General features: G+C 43.9%; 1 protein-coding gene across 1 annotated transcript in view; it reads left to right on the top strand.

Annotated features, from left to right (window-relative positions):
- The window catches only part of SLC7A14 (solute carrier family 7 member 14), a 115,380-nt gene that overhangs the window by 60,746 nt on the left and 36,364 nt on the right, over positions 1-18,270 (top strand). The window contains exon 3 of the mRNA XM_018047846.1: positions 17,322-17,558. Coding sequence (XP_017903335.1) covers positions 17,322-17,558 — 237 coding nt within the window. The remainder of the gene's footprint in view (positions 1-17,321; positions 17,559-18,270) is intronic.

Here is an 18,270-nt window from a genome sequence, read left to right on the forward strand (position 1 = left end):
TTGTAACAGACACCTCCTCACTGAAGCCAACCAGAACCTTCCCTGAGCTCCCAGCCAGGGCCAGGACCAAAATAACTGTGCCAAAGTTGGCAGTTTTATATTAGGTTTCTTCATCCAGGCCTCTCACTCGGTGTTCCTCGGTCACTAAGCCAAGGAAAGCCCCCTCCACCATGTTCCTTCCACTCCCACATCCCTCAGTAGTGCCTCCCACTGGATTCAGTTCCCCACCGCTCCTCCACATCACAGAGGTCAAGCTCCTGTCCACCCTCAGGCTTTTTAATACGTGGTCCTTTTCTACTCTGGCCTTAAGCAGAACGGTTTTAATTTGCATTTCTCTAATTATGAATATTTGAACATCTTTTTTTACTTATTTGCCATGCATATATATGCTCTTTGGTAAAGTATTTGTTCAAATCTTTTTCCCATTATTTAATCGGAGTCTTCAGGGTTTTTTTAAATCAACTTATAAAACTCCTTTATATAGTTTGTATACAAGGCCTTTATTAGATGTGTGGTTTTACAAACATTTTCTCTCAGCTTGTGGCTCATTTTTAAATTTTCTTTTGATTTTGTTTTCTTTTTTAAAATACTGATGCCAAGGCTCTACCCCCTAGAAATTCTAATCCAATTCAGTTGGATAGGGGTACAGCCCAGGGATTGATAGCTTTTTTTTTTTTAATTCCCTGGGGAATTCTAATGTGCAGCCCAGGTTAAAAACTACTCCATTATAGGAATCAGGACCTACCTATGGAATAGCCATGACCTACAAGAAGAGGGAGCATATGCTAAGATAGAAACTATTTGGCCAGCAGATTCTTAAGAGATTTTTGCCCTTGTGGCATCATCCTCCACGCCATGCAAACCAGTTTACGATACAGAACAAATCACACTAAGAGAGGGAACCACTTTCTCTATAATTGGACAAGATTCAAAGCTACAATAATTTCCCAGGCTCCTCCTACCATTCCTGCCCCAACACCACAGCTGCCCACAGCCTATCACAGGTAGAGGAAATTTATCAGAGGAAGCAGCTTGTGCTGTAACCTTTACCCTTCATCCAAAAGGTCTTATCTACTCTCGAATAGCTCAGCAGCACACATCCAGACCCCATGCCCGTGCCAAACCTTAGAAATCCTTTGTGTATACCAGATTGTATAAACCAGATAGGGGAAGTAGTTTTCTCTCTGGTCACCACTGACAGATTTATGAAGAGATGAGGGATGAAAGCAGGATAGTTTTCAGAGTTTCTCTAGTTCAGCTGGCTTGGGATGAAACACAAAGCAAGGTCTCCATGCCAGCGACACCTGGCCATTCAATGCAACCTGCCCCAAGAGGCTCCTGTGGACGTGAGTGGGGAAATCAAACTTGTTTATTTCCAGCCCTTTTATTATTAATAAAACTGAACCTCAAACAGAGTATAGGTCTGAATGACCCCTAAGATCATGCACTGTCTACGATAACTCTTTGAGCCCACTTCTCAGGGGGTTTTCTAAGGATAAATGACAGTAAACATTCACAACATAAGTCCCCTGGCTGGTACACAATACTGATAATTTTTATCTGCTCATGAAAAACAGTAGCAAAAATCTAATAAGATACAGTTTGGGAAAGCTGTATTGGGTACCCACTATATGCCAGTCTTAAGGCAATACCAGAAATAAATAAGAAATTGTCTCTACCCTAAAGGACCAATCACTTTTTAGGTTTATCTCCACTGTTGGAGATGAACACTAAACCTGATAAGTAATTAGAGCAATAATAGCACTGATAATAACAGTGGCAGCAGAAGCAGCTGATTTGAGCACTTCCTGTGTACCAAAAGAGTTCTAAGTGATTTATACTTTATTTCACTCAGTCTTCACAACAACCCTATGTGGTAACTGGTGTTATTGTCCTCATATTACAGATGAGAAAAAAGGAGGCTTCTGAAAAGTTTGGCAGTTGGTTTAAGGTTCTTGCTTAAGAGGTGACAGGACAGGGAGGGCATGAGCAGTCTGACTCCAGTGACCACTTGGCACCCTCAGTTTATGGTTCAGCACTAGGGGTGATCATTTTGTGTTAACCATGTGAAAGATTCTCCCTCGCTCTTTCACATCTTCTCATCCATCATCAGGCGAGCCCTGGTAACTGCATCCCTGGGGAGGTGGTAAGGGGAGCAGAACTCTTTCCCACAGACAAGGCTCCCAGTCTCCTCCCTGCGCCAGTTCTGCAGATCCTCACAGTCTAAGCTGGGCCTCCTCCTTCCAGTGTTCGTCTCCGGTTGATTTTCATGGCCAAAGAGATCTCTAAAGACTTAGGATCTATTTAGGTAGTCTGGTGCCCTTCCCCTCCTCAAACTGAAGCAGAGGTGAGAGGTGACCACCAGAAGGGTTGGCCCTTCTGCAACCTGTTTTCAATGACCTAGATCGCTCATTCATTCCACAAACTTGCCTTTATTAGTTCCTCCAAACATATCTGAGAGGTGCTCTTAATCACTAGGGGGAGCGGGAGAGGCAGAAACATCGAGAGGGTAGAGAAGAAATGCAAAGATGAACAGACGCGGGGCAGCCTTCAAGCTTCTTGAAGACTAGCTCTCCAACATACTGTCCAAATACACAGCTGTAAGCTGGAAATCTTAATAATGATAGCGGCTGCCCCTGATGTTTGTAAAGTCTCTAAGACATCAGTTAGTAAACACTTGATAAATGTTAGCCACCACTATTATTGCTGTTGTTATTATTATTATTAAGCGAATACCGTGCCCTAGGCACCATGTATATACTACCTCATTTAATCCTCTCAGCCTCCCTGCTAGGCAACAGTACTGTTCCTGTTGTACAGCTCACCATAATAGCTAAACCACTGGGCACTGATAACATGCCTGGCACCAGCTGAACACCAGCTGCACAATCCTCCCAACAAATCCTACAAAACAAGTACCACTGTCAGATTCACCTTGCAGATGACAAAACTGAGGCTCAGGGAGGTTGGGTGACTTGTCCAGGATAACAAAGTAGTCAGAGGCAAAAAAAAAGGCAAGTCTAAATTCGATTCTGCCTTCTCCAGAGGCTGTTACCCCCATGTTGCTTCATGCAGACACACCCCCCCAAAATTTAAAAACTCACCAGAGAAAACTGAGTGAATTAAGGAAACCCTCATTCTTTTTTTTTTAACTAAAGCTTCATTCTTATTGGGGTTTTAAAAGAACCTGTAGCTCACTCTGTTCTATTGATTAAATGAGTACTTTTCTAGATCAGAACTTCTGTAACCTGGGTCATGAAAGTGACTTCAAAGTGCAGTGCCTTTCTATCACCTGTCAGCAGTGAGAAGGGTACTGTGAAGTGCAGGCAGCTCTTCCACGGGGGGCTGGATTGACAGCCCTGTAGGAAGGCTGTCAGTTACCAGTTCAGGAAAGGTGAGCACAATCTAACAGAAATATGCAGGTTTCTCAGATCACTTAATGTGAAAATGAGCTTCCTCCAGCAAACCCAGGAGAGACTGGGCTTCTTTTACGTCTTCTCCAGCACTGGCTGGGGTGGACAGGGCATACTGAGAGCACCCAGCGTGGCTGTGGGAGGGACTGGCCACCAGCTCTGGGCTTGGCAACGCAGAGATGTTGCAGAAGACAGGAAAGAACTCCGAGACAAGGGGCTTGGCATGGATGCAAAGAAACAAGACAGGCACACATGAAATAGTCATGGGCACTGCCAGAGACAAAGGGCCTGGGATACCCAGGATCTGGTCCAGCCCTGTCCCCCAGCAGCTTGGGACCCTGGAACAAGTCATTTACATCTTGTGCCCTCAGTTTCCTCCTCTGCAAAATGAAGAGTTTAGATTAAAAGTGAAAGTGTTAGTTGCTTCAGTCATGTCCAACTCTTTGCGACCCCATGGACTGTATCCCACCAGGCTCCTCTGTCCATGGAATTTGCCAGGCAAGAATACTACAGTGGGTTGCCTTTCCTTTCTCCAGGGGATGTTCTGGACCCAGGGATCAAACCTGGGTCTCCTGCATTGCAGGCGTATTCTTTACCATCTGAGCTACCAAGGAAGCTTGCCCATATGAGTTAGGGTGAAAAAGAGAACCCAGGGAGGGGAAAGATTTGCGAAAAACAAAAAAGGTCAGGTGCCTCAATTCCCCCACACACACCCCATCACCACATAGCATGGGAGTGATCAGTCCCAGAGCTGACATACCTCACTTCAAGCCCTGCTCAGCCATTTACTACTTGTGAGACTTTAAAAATGCACTTAACCTAGGGCTCCCCAAGCAGGTTGCCAAAAATGACAGATGTGCCAGGGTATTGTTCCCTTAGCCCTCAGGGCCACAGGAGGTGGCCAGGCTTGTCACTTGTACCTATGAACAGCCTCGACCCTTTACACATGACCTCCTGACCACATTCATACAAGTGTCATTGTCTAGGTGTATTCTGCAAGTGGAAAAGACCAGGGAGTCCTGAGAACCTAGCTAGATCTTGACCTCAATTTCTATAAATGGAATAATGACAGCCTCAGCACCATTACGACCTTGTGAGATTCAGATCATGTATGGAAAGCGCTAAGCAGAGCTGGTGCACGTAGTCAGTGTTTAGTAATGTTTGCTATTATTTTTATTATGACTATCACTATTGCTGACCAGGTCTCCAACCTAACAAGGCTAGGCTTGTTCCTGGTGCAAATGAGCCATCTGTGGTTCAGATTCGGAAGTCCCTCCACGCACACATAGCAGAAGACTCAGACCCACCTCCTACCCACCCTCCAGATAAACAGTGGGCAAAGAGCTTGCTTTTACTTCTGAAGGTATTTGCCCAAGAGGAACTCTATCTCTACAGGGACAGTCCCTTCAAACAAGCTGTGCTTCAAAACATACAAGAAGACTGCTCCTCAGAAGACAAGTAAATAAATATACAGAAAAATTCCAAACTGTAGTAAATGCTCCATGTAAATTAAACAGGGTACCATGACGAAGTATTCTCTCTCGGAACAAAAGATATTTAAGCAGCCTCCGTTCTGTGCAGTGAAATAGGGGCTAGAGATGAGCCAGGCACAACAACCAAGGATAACCACCTGATACAGGAGTGCACATGGAAACCGTGAAGAGCAGTTGTGCCAGGCACCAGCTCTCGCCCTTGGAGGCCTGGTAAAGGCAGACATTGCGACTGACCGCAGCAGCTCACGGACTGCTCGTGCCAGCCACCTGCTCTAAACATCCGGTCCCACTCAGTGTCCCTCCTCATGCTGCCAGGTCACAAAGGTGGGGTTAAGGGGCAGGGCCACCCAAGCGAATCAGGGAGGGCCCTGCACACTCCCCAAGCCCTGGCAAAGAGGTAAGGTCACCAAAGCAGAGGGGGTATGAAGAGAAAAGAACTAAGGGCTGGACTTTGTTAAATGGCCACAGTCAGATGGAGATGGAGAAATAGGAAGCAACAGTGGAGAAAGTAAAACGTAGGCAGAGGAGTAGGAATGAAACTGAAGGAAGAACAGATTCTTACACAAGGAAGTGAAGAATGTGTGAGTGCTGACATTTCAAGACGCAGGAATACTGATGAATGGCCTTTCCAGTGGACTGTCTACCTCCTGTACCCAGGAGCTGGCCACTTCTGGGGTACAGCATAGACAAACATTGTAAGACAAAGGGTAGAGGTAGCATGAAAAAGAGAGAACAGCAAGCAATAAAGTGAACCTTTGATTTAACAACCCAGGGAATGCATTCATCCTGGACACAGCCTGGGCCTGTGCTTTATTGCATGTCCATGGGTGACTATACGTGTGTGAAAAGCAAGCATCACACGTTTCATGCTCTGCTTCACCACTGACATAGACTTCAGTTCAGTTCAGTCGCTCAATTGTGTCTGACTCTTTGCTACCCCATGGACCGCAGCACACCAGGAGTTTACTGAAACTCATGTCCATTGAGTCAGTGATGCCATCCAGCCATCTCATCCTCTGTCGTCGCTTTCTCCTCCTGCCTTCAATCTTTCCCAGCATCAGAGTCTTTTCAAATGAATCGGTTCTTCACATTAGGTAGCCAAAGTATTGGAGTTTCAGCTTCAACATCAGTCCTTCCAATGAACACTCAGGACTGATCTCCTTTAGGATGGACTGGTTGGATCTTCTTGCAGTCCAAGGGACTCTCAAGAGTCTTCTCCAACACCACAGTTCAAAAGCATCAATTCTTTGGCGCTCAGCTTTCTTTATAGTAGAACTCTCACATCCATACATGACTGCTAGACATAGACTTGGGTCCCAAAATTCCATGCAAAGTAGTTGAAAATATAGAAATCTATGTATACATTTACATAATTATGTACGTATACACGTGCACACATAAATATATCTTTATATCCTATCAGTGCTTTAGGAATTTCCTATTCTGGAATAAATTCAATAATAGTCCTTGGCAACCTACTGTATAGTACAGGGAACACTACTCAAATGTTCTATGCCAGCCTGGCTGGATGGGAGGGGGTCTGGAGGAGAATGGATACTTGTATATGTACGGCTGAATCCCTTCACTGTTCGCTTGAAACTACCACAACATTGTTAATTGGCTCTAACCCAATACAAAATAAAAAGTTTAAAAAAATTAATAGTCCTTTGCTATTTACCTTTTTTTAATCAGAAAATAATTGCCTTACAATGTTGTGTTAGTTTCTGCCATACAACAATGTGAATCAGCCTTAAGTAAGCATATATCCCCTCCCTCTTGAACCTGCCTCCCACTCCTTGGCTATTTATCTTGAGATTTTATTTATAAATACCCCAGTTTATAATTCCTTAGACTTTTTAAGGAAAATAAACAATGCAGTAAGTTTCTCTTATGTATAAAACATGGATACAAACGCCTGCTCCTTCACAAACACTTCTGAGCGTGTTTTAATTATGAGAGCACTCGACACGACACATCAGGCCAAAAGCACTCCACGTTCCCCTTGGAGGGAATGCCTCTGTCAAGAAGCCACCGACATATGCGAGGGATTCACTGCTCCAGTCACTGGAGCGGTCTTACAGAGCGTCAGCTAAAATCCCACCACTGCTACTGCATTCAGTAGGGGCTGTCTAGTTGGAAAAAAAACCCATCAGGACCACTTAGATGAGAATCTGGCAAGAGCAGTAACCCCTGGATCCTGGTCAGCTGTGCCCAGTACTGTTTAACACACACACTATCCTTCCTACCTCATGGACCAGTAGGCAGCAACACTCACTCCTAAAATACAAACTTCAGACTTATGCCCTACGGAAGACCAAACTCTTCTAAAGTTTGTGGGCTAGAGAGCAGAAGCAGGGCCAGAGAGGAAGGGAGGTGAAAGTGGTAGGCGTTCGTATCCTAGGAGGGAGGACAATTGGAGAAGCAGGAGCTGCCACCGGGTCCCTACACCCAGAAAGTTCTCTCTAACTGCCTCCCAAATCCTGAGCCTCTCTCTGGCCCTGCTCTGCCCTCCCTGCATGCGGCCACTTTGGAAAAAAAGTCAAGATGGCGCCTGTCTCTTAAGGGGGTTTCTCTGGGAATATCCTCCACTGAGAGCAGGCCCAGGCCCGCGAAAAGCTCTCTGGGTCTCACCCTCCCAGGCATCTGCTGAGAACACAGCCTGTCCCAGCAGAACCTGGTCCTACCTGCTCATCAAGTGGGCTGAGGAGGCCACACAAGTGCTCAAGTGTGTTCTCTTGGCACTCACTTTTGATCCCGCCCATTAAATTCTCAGGACAAAGGGGTAGTGGTCTGGTCCCCTCACTTCTTAGAACTGCCCTCTGTCGGTGCCACATTCCTGCGCTTCAGGAATAGGGGCATTGCCCAGTTTTGGAGAGAAATGAGCTGGAAAATCTTCAACAAGCTGTTATTTCCATGCCTGCTCTCCTTGCCTTTCTGCACAAAGCCATTTTGGTCCAGTCATCAGAGTCATCTGGATGAGGGGCAGCGCGACCCCATGGACTGCAGCCTACCAGGCTCCTCCGTCCATGGGATTTTCCAGGCAAGAGTACTGGAGTGGGTTGCCATTGCCTTCTCCACATAAAGAAAGGCTGAACAAGAAAATGGGAACTCTCTTTTCATCTTCACAATTTCTAACTGGATTTGTGGAACAGAACAGGTATCCCTATAGTAAAGATTAAGAACCCAGAAAGAAATTTTTCCAGGTTCAGATTTAGAAGTGAACCAAGCACACACAGGGCTTGATCTGAATGCTCGATTGCTTCTGATATCTCTGCCTATGCTGACTCTCTAACACCATCAGCCAACAATACTTGCTTCTAATCTCTTTTATTCCACCTACGAGGCCAAGGCTCCCACGTAAACATTCCAGAAGCTACTTCTAAGTAAAGTTCTCAGATTCCTCTTCCTCAACTATAATTACAGCCATAAATGCCGCTGGAGGGGTGCCTGCTAAACGCCAAGACCCATGACAGCTTGCCTGGTAGGCATCACCATTGCCATTTTCCAGATGGAGAAACTAAGGCTCAGTGAATTGGGTGACTTACTCAAGACCACAGTTAGCAAAACTTCTAGTGGCCGTTTGTCAAGCACTTACAGTGTGCTAGACGCTAGGCAACGTGATCTGTGTGCATTATCTTATTTAACTGTCATGAGTACACTCTGTCTCCCTCCAGAGGCTGTGTGACTCCTATGACACCTCACAGCTTCTCCTAAAGCCAAGAGGGGCTGTTGATGGAGACTCTAGCCTTACCTCACAGCTCACCTGAGCATCTGATGGGTAACTGCATACAATGGGCCTAACAGAGGTAGATGCCCCCAGACATGTCTTTCCCTTTTGTAACATCTTTTGCCCTCTGAGGCTGCCTTTGATGTTTACCCAAGGTCACCAACATGAAATTGTTAGGAGCAGAGAAAAGGACAGTTTGAGACCACCTGCCACCTTAGCAATGAAGAGGGATCAATATGGGCCAGAAGACAGACTCAGAAACAACTAAGCCCGTGGATTCTTTAGTTGAAAGCAGCCACACGATCATCATTATTATTACCATCCTCATACCTTGATAAGCTATTAAAAATTAACTAATGTACATTAATGATGATATTAACAACAGCATGACTAGACTGTATAATTCATCATACTATGGAATAATATTACTGGAATTCATCATATTATGAAAACCATACCTCTAATAACCTTTAAAATATTTTCAAAGGGGAGATCAAGGCAAGAGAGTAAACAGTCCGATCACATTTAATCAGTAAATTATTAAACTTCCTTGACCTATTTTGGGGGTCACTTCTCTGACCTTGAGGTCAGCTTCTTTCCTTCCTGTCTATATGTTGATATGTTGGTGCTGTGGGCTGGGAACTTTCCAGTTCTGTTTCCTCCCAACGGTAATTGGAGTCCTGTCAGTTTCAGTGAGTAATAGTGTCACACCCCCCTGATTGAAGATGCTGCCCATACCCTAAACACAAGCTCTTATTGTCCACCTGAGGCCCACTTTGGCAGAAAAATTATAAGTCTCTTCTCAGATGCAAAGAAACAGGAGTTCCAAGACAAATTATTTTTCTTCCAGACACATTTGTAAAAACTGGCCCAAGCTTCACTGACAAGTGATGAAGTAACCAAGGTTACTCAGGTAGAAGAGACAGTTGAGGTGAGAAGGAGAGAGTGCCTGATGGATTACTCCCTGAAAAAGAAACCCCACAGTTTCTTGGCTGATGAAGAGCATAGGAACAGGACACTGGGGCAGGGTCGTAGGGGTTCACCACACTTGACAGGGGGCTGAATAGATGTTTCTTAGATCCCAACAATATGCTTCTCAAGGGGGACAAAATGATGGGGATACTTCAACACCACCTCCTGAAATTCAGTGCTGCTGAGAAAACAAATGTTTCCCAGAGAATTCACACATTATTTCTCTCTAGGGCCCTGTGATTTCTTGTTATACCCCACTCCAAAGCCACATGTAAGCAGTACTAGCAACCATAGCAACACAGAAAGTTCCCTACATACGAGTAAGTTCCACTCCAAGAGCCTGCAAGTCCAATTCATTCGAAAGTCCAACAGAGTTAGCCTAGGTACCTAACACATTTGGCTATACAGTCCTGCACTGTAATAAGTTTATAATACTTTTCACACAAATAATACATTAAAAAAAACACAAAAAATTAAGAAAACATTTTTAATCTTACAGTACAGTACCTTGAAAAGTACGGTAGTACCAGCTACATCACTGCTGCTTTTATGCTGTTTCTAGACATCCTGGGCTTGAAATAAAGACACTGCGCTACTGTACTCTACACAGCAATGTACAGCAAAGTACACAAAAGCACAGCCACTTGTAGAGGGTTCATGCATGTGACAACGTACGCTGGACACAGGCACTGACTTATGTGATTGGACACGTGAATGCATGTTTACATCTTTGAAAGTTTGCAACCTGAAGGTTCATATGTAGGGGGCTCACTGTATATATAACAGCTATAGCCTTGCTGTGAATTTATAAATGGAACAGAGACGTTTTAAGAAGACTAAGAAAATGAGAAGGAAATGGATAACAATCATCTCAGCAAAATGTCATCTTTGGCGAGGGTGTCCTTAAAGACATGTTTGGGTCTAAGTGGTGAGTTGCTCTGGTGTCGCCCAACAGCTGATTCCTCCCTGAGTCTGAAAGACAGGATAAGTGGCACTCAGGAGGACTGCTGACAGATAAAACATGTTCAAAACAACCAGCCAGGCTGGGTATCTGCAACCTGTGGCCAGTTACCCCAGGCAGACGCTCTGATCAATACACAGGCCAAGACTGATCCCAGAGACCTGAATGAAACTGCAGGGCTGGTTAACTGTTTCCATGAACACTTCTCTCCACTGCTTCTCATACGTCCTGACGCCCTCTTTCCTTATGGGTAGTCCTTCCGGCTCTCTGAAGACCTCACTTCAGAACTCAATGTTGCATCTCTTTAAATCAGCCCATGTATTCCCCCAGCCCCTGCAACTAATATCTCCTTTCTTGTTTTCTTAAACTTGTTGCTTTTCTGGTCTGTCTTCTCCACTAGACTGTCAGACCCACAAAAAGAGGAACTATATTCTTCCTGTTCACCTTTAAGTTCCTAAAATCTCACATAGATGCATCAAGATGGTGCCGTATAAATATTTCGGATGATGAAAGAATGGATTGGAAAGTGCCTAGAACTGAGTATCCAGGGACTTCCGTTTGGATCCCAGCTCTGTCGTTAACTGAATACTCAGCTTCAGCCTGTGGGTCCACAGAGTATACTCAGAGGCTTTGGGGAGGCATGGGATGAGGGAGTTCCTGGGCAGGCATCCCACTCCCTCCTCAGACAGAGCCACCTAGCTTTCACTTACTTATGAATTAGGCTCTCAAATAAGACTTTGTGTGCAGAGTGGGTTTTACAACCAAGACAAAGCTTTACAACTATAGAAGATAACGGTGCAGCCCTTTTCTGCTAGATTCCCCCAACCTAATAACAAGGTTCTTTCCCTCAACACTTGGTCCCAGCCCCCCTCTGCAGACTCATCACCCTCAGTCCCCAGCGTTGCCCATATATCATCCCAGCTGTGCCCTTTTATCTGCCTGAGACCATCCTTTCCCATTTTCTCCTGCCTGGGAAAGCCCAGTTCACCCTTTAAGATGCAGTTCAAAAGCCTCCTCACTTTGTCTCCACTTCCCCAGCCACAAAAGAACCATGCTCCCCAAGAACCACACTCCCCGCACTGGGCTCCCAGAGCACCTCATGTATACTCTATAGCATTAAACACCAGCTGTGGGGAATCATCTGTTTATTAAACCCTGTCCCAACTAGAATATAGACACTTCAAGGTCAGGAGAGCTGCCTTACTTACCGTTTAAGTCTCTGATATGATATCACCACAGTGCCTGATTTAGTAGGCACTAAAGGAAGGAAATTAGGGAGTCTGAAGTTATTCAGGAAATTAGTAAGTTCACTGATAAGTAGGTTAGTGAATTAGTCAATAAGTTCAACTACACGGTAATGGGAAAACCTCTGTTTATCTGAGTAGAGTAATTGGCATTCAAGTGTAAATAATCTCTAGATTTAATCTTTCTAAGAGCAAGTACACTTTTAAAAAGGACTTATTTGTCTGATGGCTCTCTTTGGTGGAAGGAAGAGGGAAACCTTTCTTGAGTGGAGAAAGTGTTCTCTAACTTTTACCTACTCTCAGTTGGATCTCTCTCCTTTACACCCTCCTAGGGTGGAGAATCTTTGCCTCCTGGTTCTATGCCTCCTGGAACTAGAGAACCAGCACAGGTTTTAAGTGACAGGATGACATTATATGGGGAGGAACATATAGTGATTGTCTTGGGTAGTGCTATCTTCAGCACAAGTTTAGAAAGTTCAATATTGTTTGTAGACTCTCTGGGAGCATCTAACTGAAGGTTGGTCTGTTACACCTATATATGTCATAGCAAAGCTCAAAAGAAATTCACATTGAAAGGAACCAAATTTTTCTGAACTTCAAATCACATATCACTTGAGGTATACACAAAGGGGTTGACAGTGAATGTTTCAAAGATGAAAGCTTCTGGTATCTTGTCCCAAGCCTCTTTTCAATGTGTAAGTCCTCATTTTCCCTAGGTTTCAGGCTGGTAGTTAGTCAGTTTAACCAAAAATAGTTCTAGATATAGAAATAAATCAGAACACTAGGGATTCTACAAAACAAGAACAGGAGGAGGGGCTTCCCAGGAGGCGTGGTGGTAAAGAATCTGCCTGCAATGCAGGAGACACAGGTTCGATCCCAGGGTCAGGACGTTCTCCTGGAGAAGGAAATGGCAACCCACTCCAGTATTCTTGCCTGGAACATCCCATAGACAGAGGAGCCTAGCGGGCTACAGTCCATGCAGTCGCAAAGAGTCAGACACAACCAAGCAACTAAATGACAAAAACGAATGTTTACAATATACTTAAAAGGCGATAACCAAAAAGGGTATCAGAGTTGCAGGATGTGAGGAATAAATCACTCCTCTTCTCTTTAGTCCCACTGAAATGAAGCCACTGTATTGCTCAAGGACTCGTCTCTCTGAACAGCTCTGAAGGGAACACGTCCATCACGTCTGCAGCACACACTCGATAGCCATCTGCACCCTGCCATTGCGCTGCATATTGATTTTCTGCAGCTACACGGTCATCCTTCTGGAATCAATATGCCTCTCCCTCTCCAGCCACTTGATGAATAGCCGAGGAATGCAAAGTCACTTTGATAACAGCATAAGGCAAATATGATTAGGAGGGTAACTCTGGGGCAATAAATTGTTGAAATGAGTTGCTAAATTGAGTAGAGATTATTTATAAACTTATCTCTCACTTAGAATAGTGAGTCTGCTTCTTGGTTCACCAAATCAATTTCAGGTGATAAATACTCTGCAATTCTTGTTCTACTATTCTGCAATGCAAGCTAGAGAGAATGTTACCTTCCTACGCACTAACTTCAAAAAGAATCACCTCTGTACGGAAGACAAAGGAAAGAAAAGTAATTTCTCATAAAATAATAGTTCAGCATATGGATGCTGGGGCATAACCACTGTGAATGCCGCTGCCACAAATGCACACTCACATACGTGTGCCATTTGGTGCTCAAAGACCATGAGCCAAGCTGCTGCTGATGGGGCTTTCCCAAATGACAACCAACTCCTGGTAAATTTCAAACAAAACAAATTACAGCTGTCCCTTAATTTACCCAATTGTTACCGCCCTGAATAATTCAGTGTATGTAAAACCATGTAAACAAAAAATGCTTTGTGCAATGAAGATAGATTTAAGCTCAGAAATTACAAACACGTTGTGTCTTACATGAATGTCCACGGGGACCTTTGGAATCAAGTAAGAGGACAATGCATCATCCTGTGGGATGGTCCCACACACTACAAAATGTCTAACAGCCCAGGCTTTTGCCCATTTAATTCCACGAGGGCCCACAATAATCATGTGAACCATAGACACCCTCATAGAATACCAAAACTCCCCCTAGGAGGCAGTACAACCTTGCAAGACTACTGGCTTGCAGTATTTCCTACAGGGCTTCCCCCATTAACACAAATGTTTAAGAGTTGATTCTAGGTCTAAAACCAAAGAAGGACAGTACTAGAAGGGAGCATGAAGCTCCTCTAATTGGCCCTCTAGTTTTACCCACATGAGATAAGTAACTTGCCTTTGAATACTCAGTGACCACCTAATCTAGGATAAAAAAATTTTTTTAATGGCATCCTTTTCCATGGTTTTTCTTATTGAAATTAGAATAAGTGTCTAATTGAATGTGTCTCTTACACATGAGATAGTTGGTGAGGGTGGTGGGGAGGGAGTAGAATGATTGACAACATTTTCCAGTTTTTTTCCCAGGATACTGGAGTTGAAATCATTCACTCCTCATCACTGAGTTTCCCTGGATACACTCTATAAATGTGTGCTCAGTCATGTCTGACTCTGCGACCCTGTGGACTGTATCCCACCAGGCTCCTCTGTCCATGGAATTCTCCAGGCAAGAATACTAGAGTGGGTTTCCATGCCCTCCCCCAGGGGATCTTCCTGACCCAGGGATAGAATCCACATCTCTTGCATTGGCAGGTGGGTTCTTTACCACTGAGCCACCAGTGAAGCCCTCTATAACCCATGAAAAGCCTGGATTCGTGCATGCAAATAAATCAGAAGCTTTCAAAATTAAAATCCTTTACAACATGTTCAAAATGAGAGTGTGTCCCAAAGAATGATTTCTGCGAGCAGAAACTATCCCACGTGATTAGTGGCTAACTGATTTTCCCACTGTTCTCCCCAAACCCCAGTCATCAAGATCCAAGCATGTTTGGGGTAAATAAGTAATTAAGATTCCATATGCTCCTACACCATGCACACCACAGGGCCCATTCCTCTGACCCAAGACAGCAAGGGATGGGCAGGTCCCTTCACAAGACCTAAGGAAGACTTGACTCTTTGCTAATCACCCTTGCCCAGTGACTTGAGTGTTTTCTTACTTAATTTGGCAAATCAAATATTAAGGAGAAAAATATTGGCTCTCCAAGTTAAATCTGCAATCAAATGGATGCCCATTTCAAAAGTGCCACTTGGAAAAATCCTGTTTATAAGCCTTGTACATTATCAGGTGGTGAAGAAGGATGAAGAAAAGAAGCTCACAGAGTATAAGAATTACTTGATAAAGTTGTGCATCCTGCGCTAAAGAGAATAAATCATTTACCTCCCAAATCCTTACACTGCACTTAAAGAGACACCTACTCAACATGTAAGCTCAAGTCCCTTCAGAAGATGAGAACACATAAGTTATACCAGTTCCCCCAGCAACCAAGAAAATATTATCAGGCCCTCACACTCTGTACTTTCCTCCTAGAGTTCCTCAGGCTTTCCTTCCGAGACCACTTCCTCTTAATTTTAGACTCACTCTAACAATTTAAACATTAAGTGTTAGAAGCAGCAATTTAGAAAAAGAGGAGGTCAGACCGCTCCAGGTAAGCCCCGCAACAGTAACAAGAAGAAAGGACTGACAGTCTGACTTCCAAGGAGATGGAAAACTATTTTACAAAGCGGAGGGAAGGGGGCTGACACAGAAACTCAAAATAATAACAGCTTAGGCCATTCAAGGTAGGGACGAACAGCTTTGCTGGCCTTGAGAGCATCTCCATAATACAGAACAATATAGTAACTAATGTGAAAGGAAACGATGCTTAATATATTTTGTAACAGAATTCCACATAACAATAGAATCCTACTGTTGAAAGAGTAGGAAGATTCTAAAGAGAGCATCCCAGCCTAATTCCTTTACCTTACAAGGAAGGAAACACGTAAAGTGGTGCACAGGTTTGAGGCAGAGTTGAGACCAGAGGGCAACCCAGCTGTCCAGGGCTCCTTCCATATGGAGGCGCCGACACTGAGGCCACCGAGGGGAAGGAAGAAAGGGCGCGTCACATGTAGTCACATTGTGTCACTGCTTCTGACGTCTCTGCTCTTGCATCCGTGCATTGATTTTACTCTCTTCCAAAGGAGAAGAAACTTGCTCTCTTCAATCGCAAAAGAATGAACGATTTTTCCCTGATTTGTGATGAGAGCCGCCAGGCTGGCCCTGAACAAAATTGGGACTGAAAGTAATGCTTACTTTGCGTTCCCCTCTACCTCTGTCTCACATTCCTGGTGTGTCCCCTCCAAGCTGTCGCATGTCTGTCCTCCCACTCAGGACCCCACCCACTGGCCCCAAATCTAGACTTTCTAATACAATGTAGAATATTCTCCCAACTTCCAGAAGTTTGATATACTCCCAGCCTCTTTCTAATTTAATTTCTAATTCTATAAAACAAAAAATATACCAGTGTTTCTCAGAGGCAATATACCAGTGTGTCTCAAATATAAGTGGCGAGCTTATTAAAATGCATATTCCTGGTCCCCATCTCCTGAAATCACAACTCAAGAAATGACTCTGATCGCTTTTTGGCCTTCTGGCTAAGATCAAGTGTAATAGATGACTCTGGTAGAAGTGTCCCATTAGACCCACTTTGGAAAACATGTGACTTCTGCCTGCCTCTCCAGCCTCGTCTCCTCGCAGTCCCCCAGTGCACATCCCCTTCCACCCAAAACTTCATACAGTCTCTCCCCACCATGCCTTTGCCTCACAGTCCTCCTTCTGAGTCCAATTAATTCCTCCATATACCTCAAAACCAGCTGATGCACACGTCTCATCTCTGCTGTCTGTGTTCCTGTACGTCTCTGCATTACTGAGCTCATACTCCCTACAAAGTGTGGGGATTTACTGGCATAGCTCCACTTGAAGGCAAGGCCCTGCCTCATTTGTCTTTTTTCTATTCCCAGCATTTGGCATCTTGCCAAGCACATAGGAGATACTCTAAAGGTGTTCATTAGGTTATCTTCTGCATGTGCCTAGTTATTTATTTATATTTGCATTTTTAATTAACCTCCCATCCCATATAGTACAGGATTTTCAAAGATTGCTCCAGGTATCACCCTTAAATGAGGAACACATTTTGTAACAAATAAAAATGAAAAGAGAAGAATGCTAACATAATCTAACCTTGGTGACATCAGTTGTATGGTCCTAATGGATTAGACCCAAGTTCACTCAGGATATCTGACACTTAAGGAACAACAACAGAGATACATACAATAAATGGGAGTTTTTCTAATAAAGATCAGTTTCTAATCATTCCTTAGAATTAGATCTGGCATTTGGGTTTAGACTTTTTACAGAAGTAAAGTTGGAAGACATCAGAACTGGCTTTGAATTGATTCATTTACATAAAACTTTGCATACTTGTTCTAAGACCCCAGAGATGTCCAGGATTATCTATCCCAGATGGTTGGCCACCAAAAGGTTAGCTCATCTCCTGAAATCCATCTGTCATATGTGTGTCCCATGCAGGTGTCTGCTATGCAGAGTTTGGAGTCCGCGTCCCGAAGACCACAGGGTCAGCCTACACCTACAGCTACGTCACTGTCGGGGAGTTTGTGGCATTTTTCATTGGCTGGAACCTGATCCTGGAGTACTTGATTGGCACCGCGGCCGGCGCCAGCGCTCTGAGCAGCATGTTTGACTCACTGGCCAACCACACCATCAGCCGCTGGATGGTGGACAGCGTGGGGACCCTCAACGGCCTGGGTGAGACTGCAACAGCCTCTAACTCCAACATGCAAATTCACTAAGCCAAATAAAGGGGCTCCTCTTTCAGGATGCAGTTTGGCAAAAAGTACCAAGGGCCTTAATATGTCTTTTTTTTTGGCCAAGTAATGGATGAATGAATCTGTCCTAAGGAAACTGTTCTAATTTCCATAAAAGTTTTATATGAAAAAATGTTCATCACAGCCTTGTTTATAATAACAGAAAAATTAGAAACTGTTTAAGTATTCTACATTGGAGCAACTGATTAAGTAAACTATGGCAGTGTGTAACATAGCTAGCAATTAAAAGGATGACCAGGAAGTCTGTTGTAAGAGCGTGGAATGTTTTAATGTAATGCTGTATGACAAAGGACACAAACTGTATATGCATCATGTTAAGAACTATATAAAAATATGAGTAATTTGGAAAAAGAACTATGAGGAACTTCTCTGATGGGTTCTTTAGAAGATTTTTAAAAATTTATCCTAAACCAGCATGCATTCATTTTTAAATAAGAGAATATATTTAAAAGAAACAAAATGAATGGGTATAACAAAATGAGTGAATACTAAATAACCAGAAGCTCATGTAAAAAAATACCTTGAGACTTCAGGTCCTGAGCCCCACCTTCCATTCAGTTATCTGACTATCCCTTCACAATCAAGGGAAGCTAAACTGTAGTGGAGGAGACTTTGGAAGTCTTGCTCCGAAA

The sequence above is a fragment of the Capra hircus genome, chromosome 1 (assembly GCF_001704415.2).
Source record: "Capra hircus breed San Clemente chromosome 1, ASM170441v1, whole genome shotgun sequence".
Lineage (NCBI taxonomy): Eukaryota > Metazoa > Chordata > Mammalia > Artiodactyla > Bovidae > Capra > Capra hircus.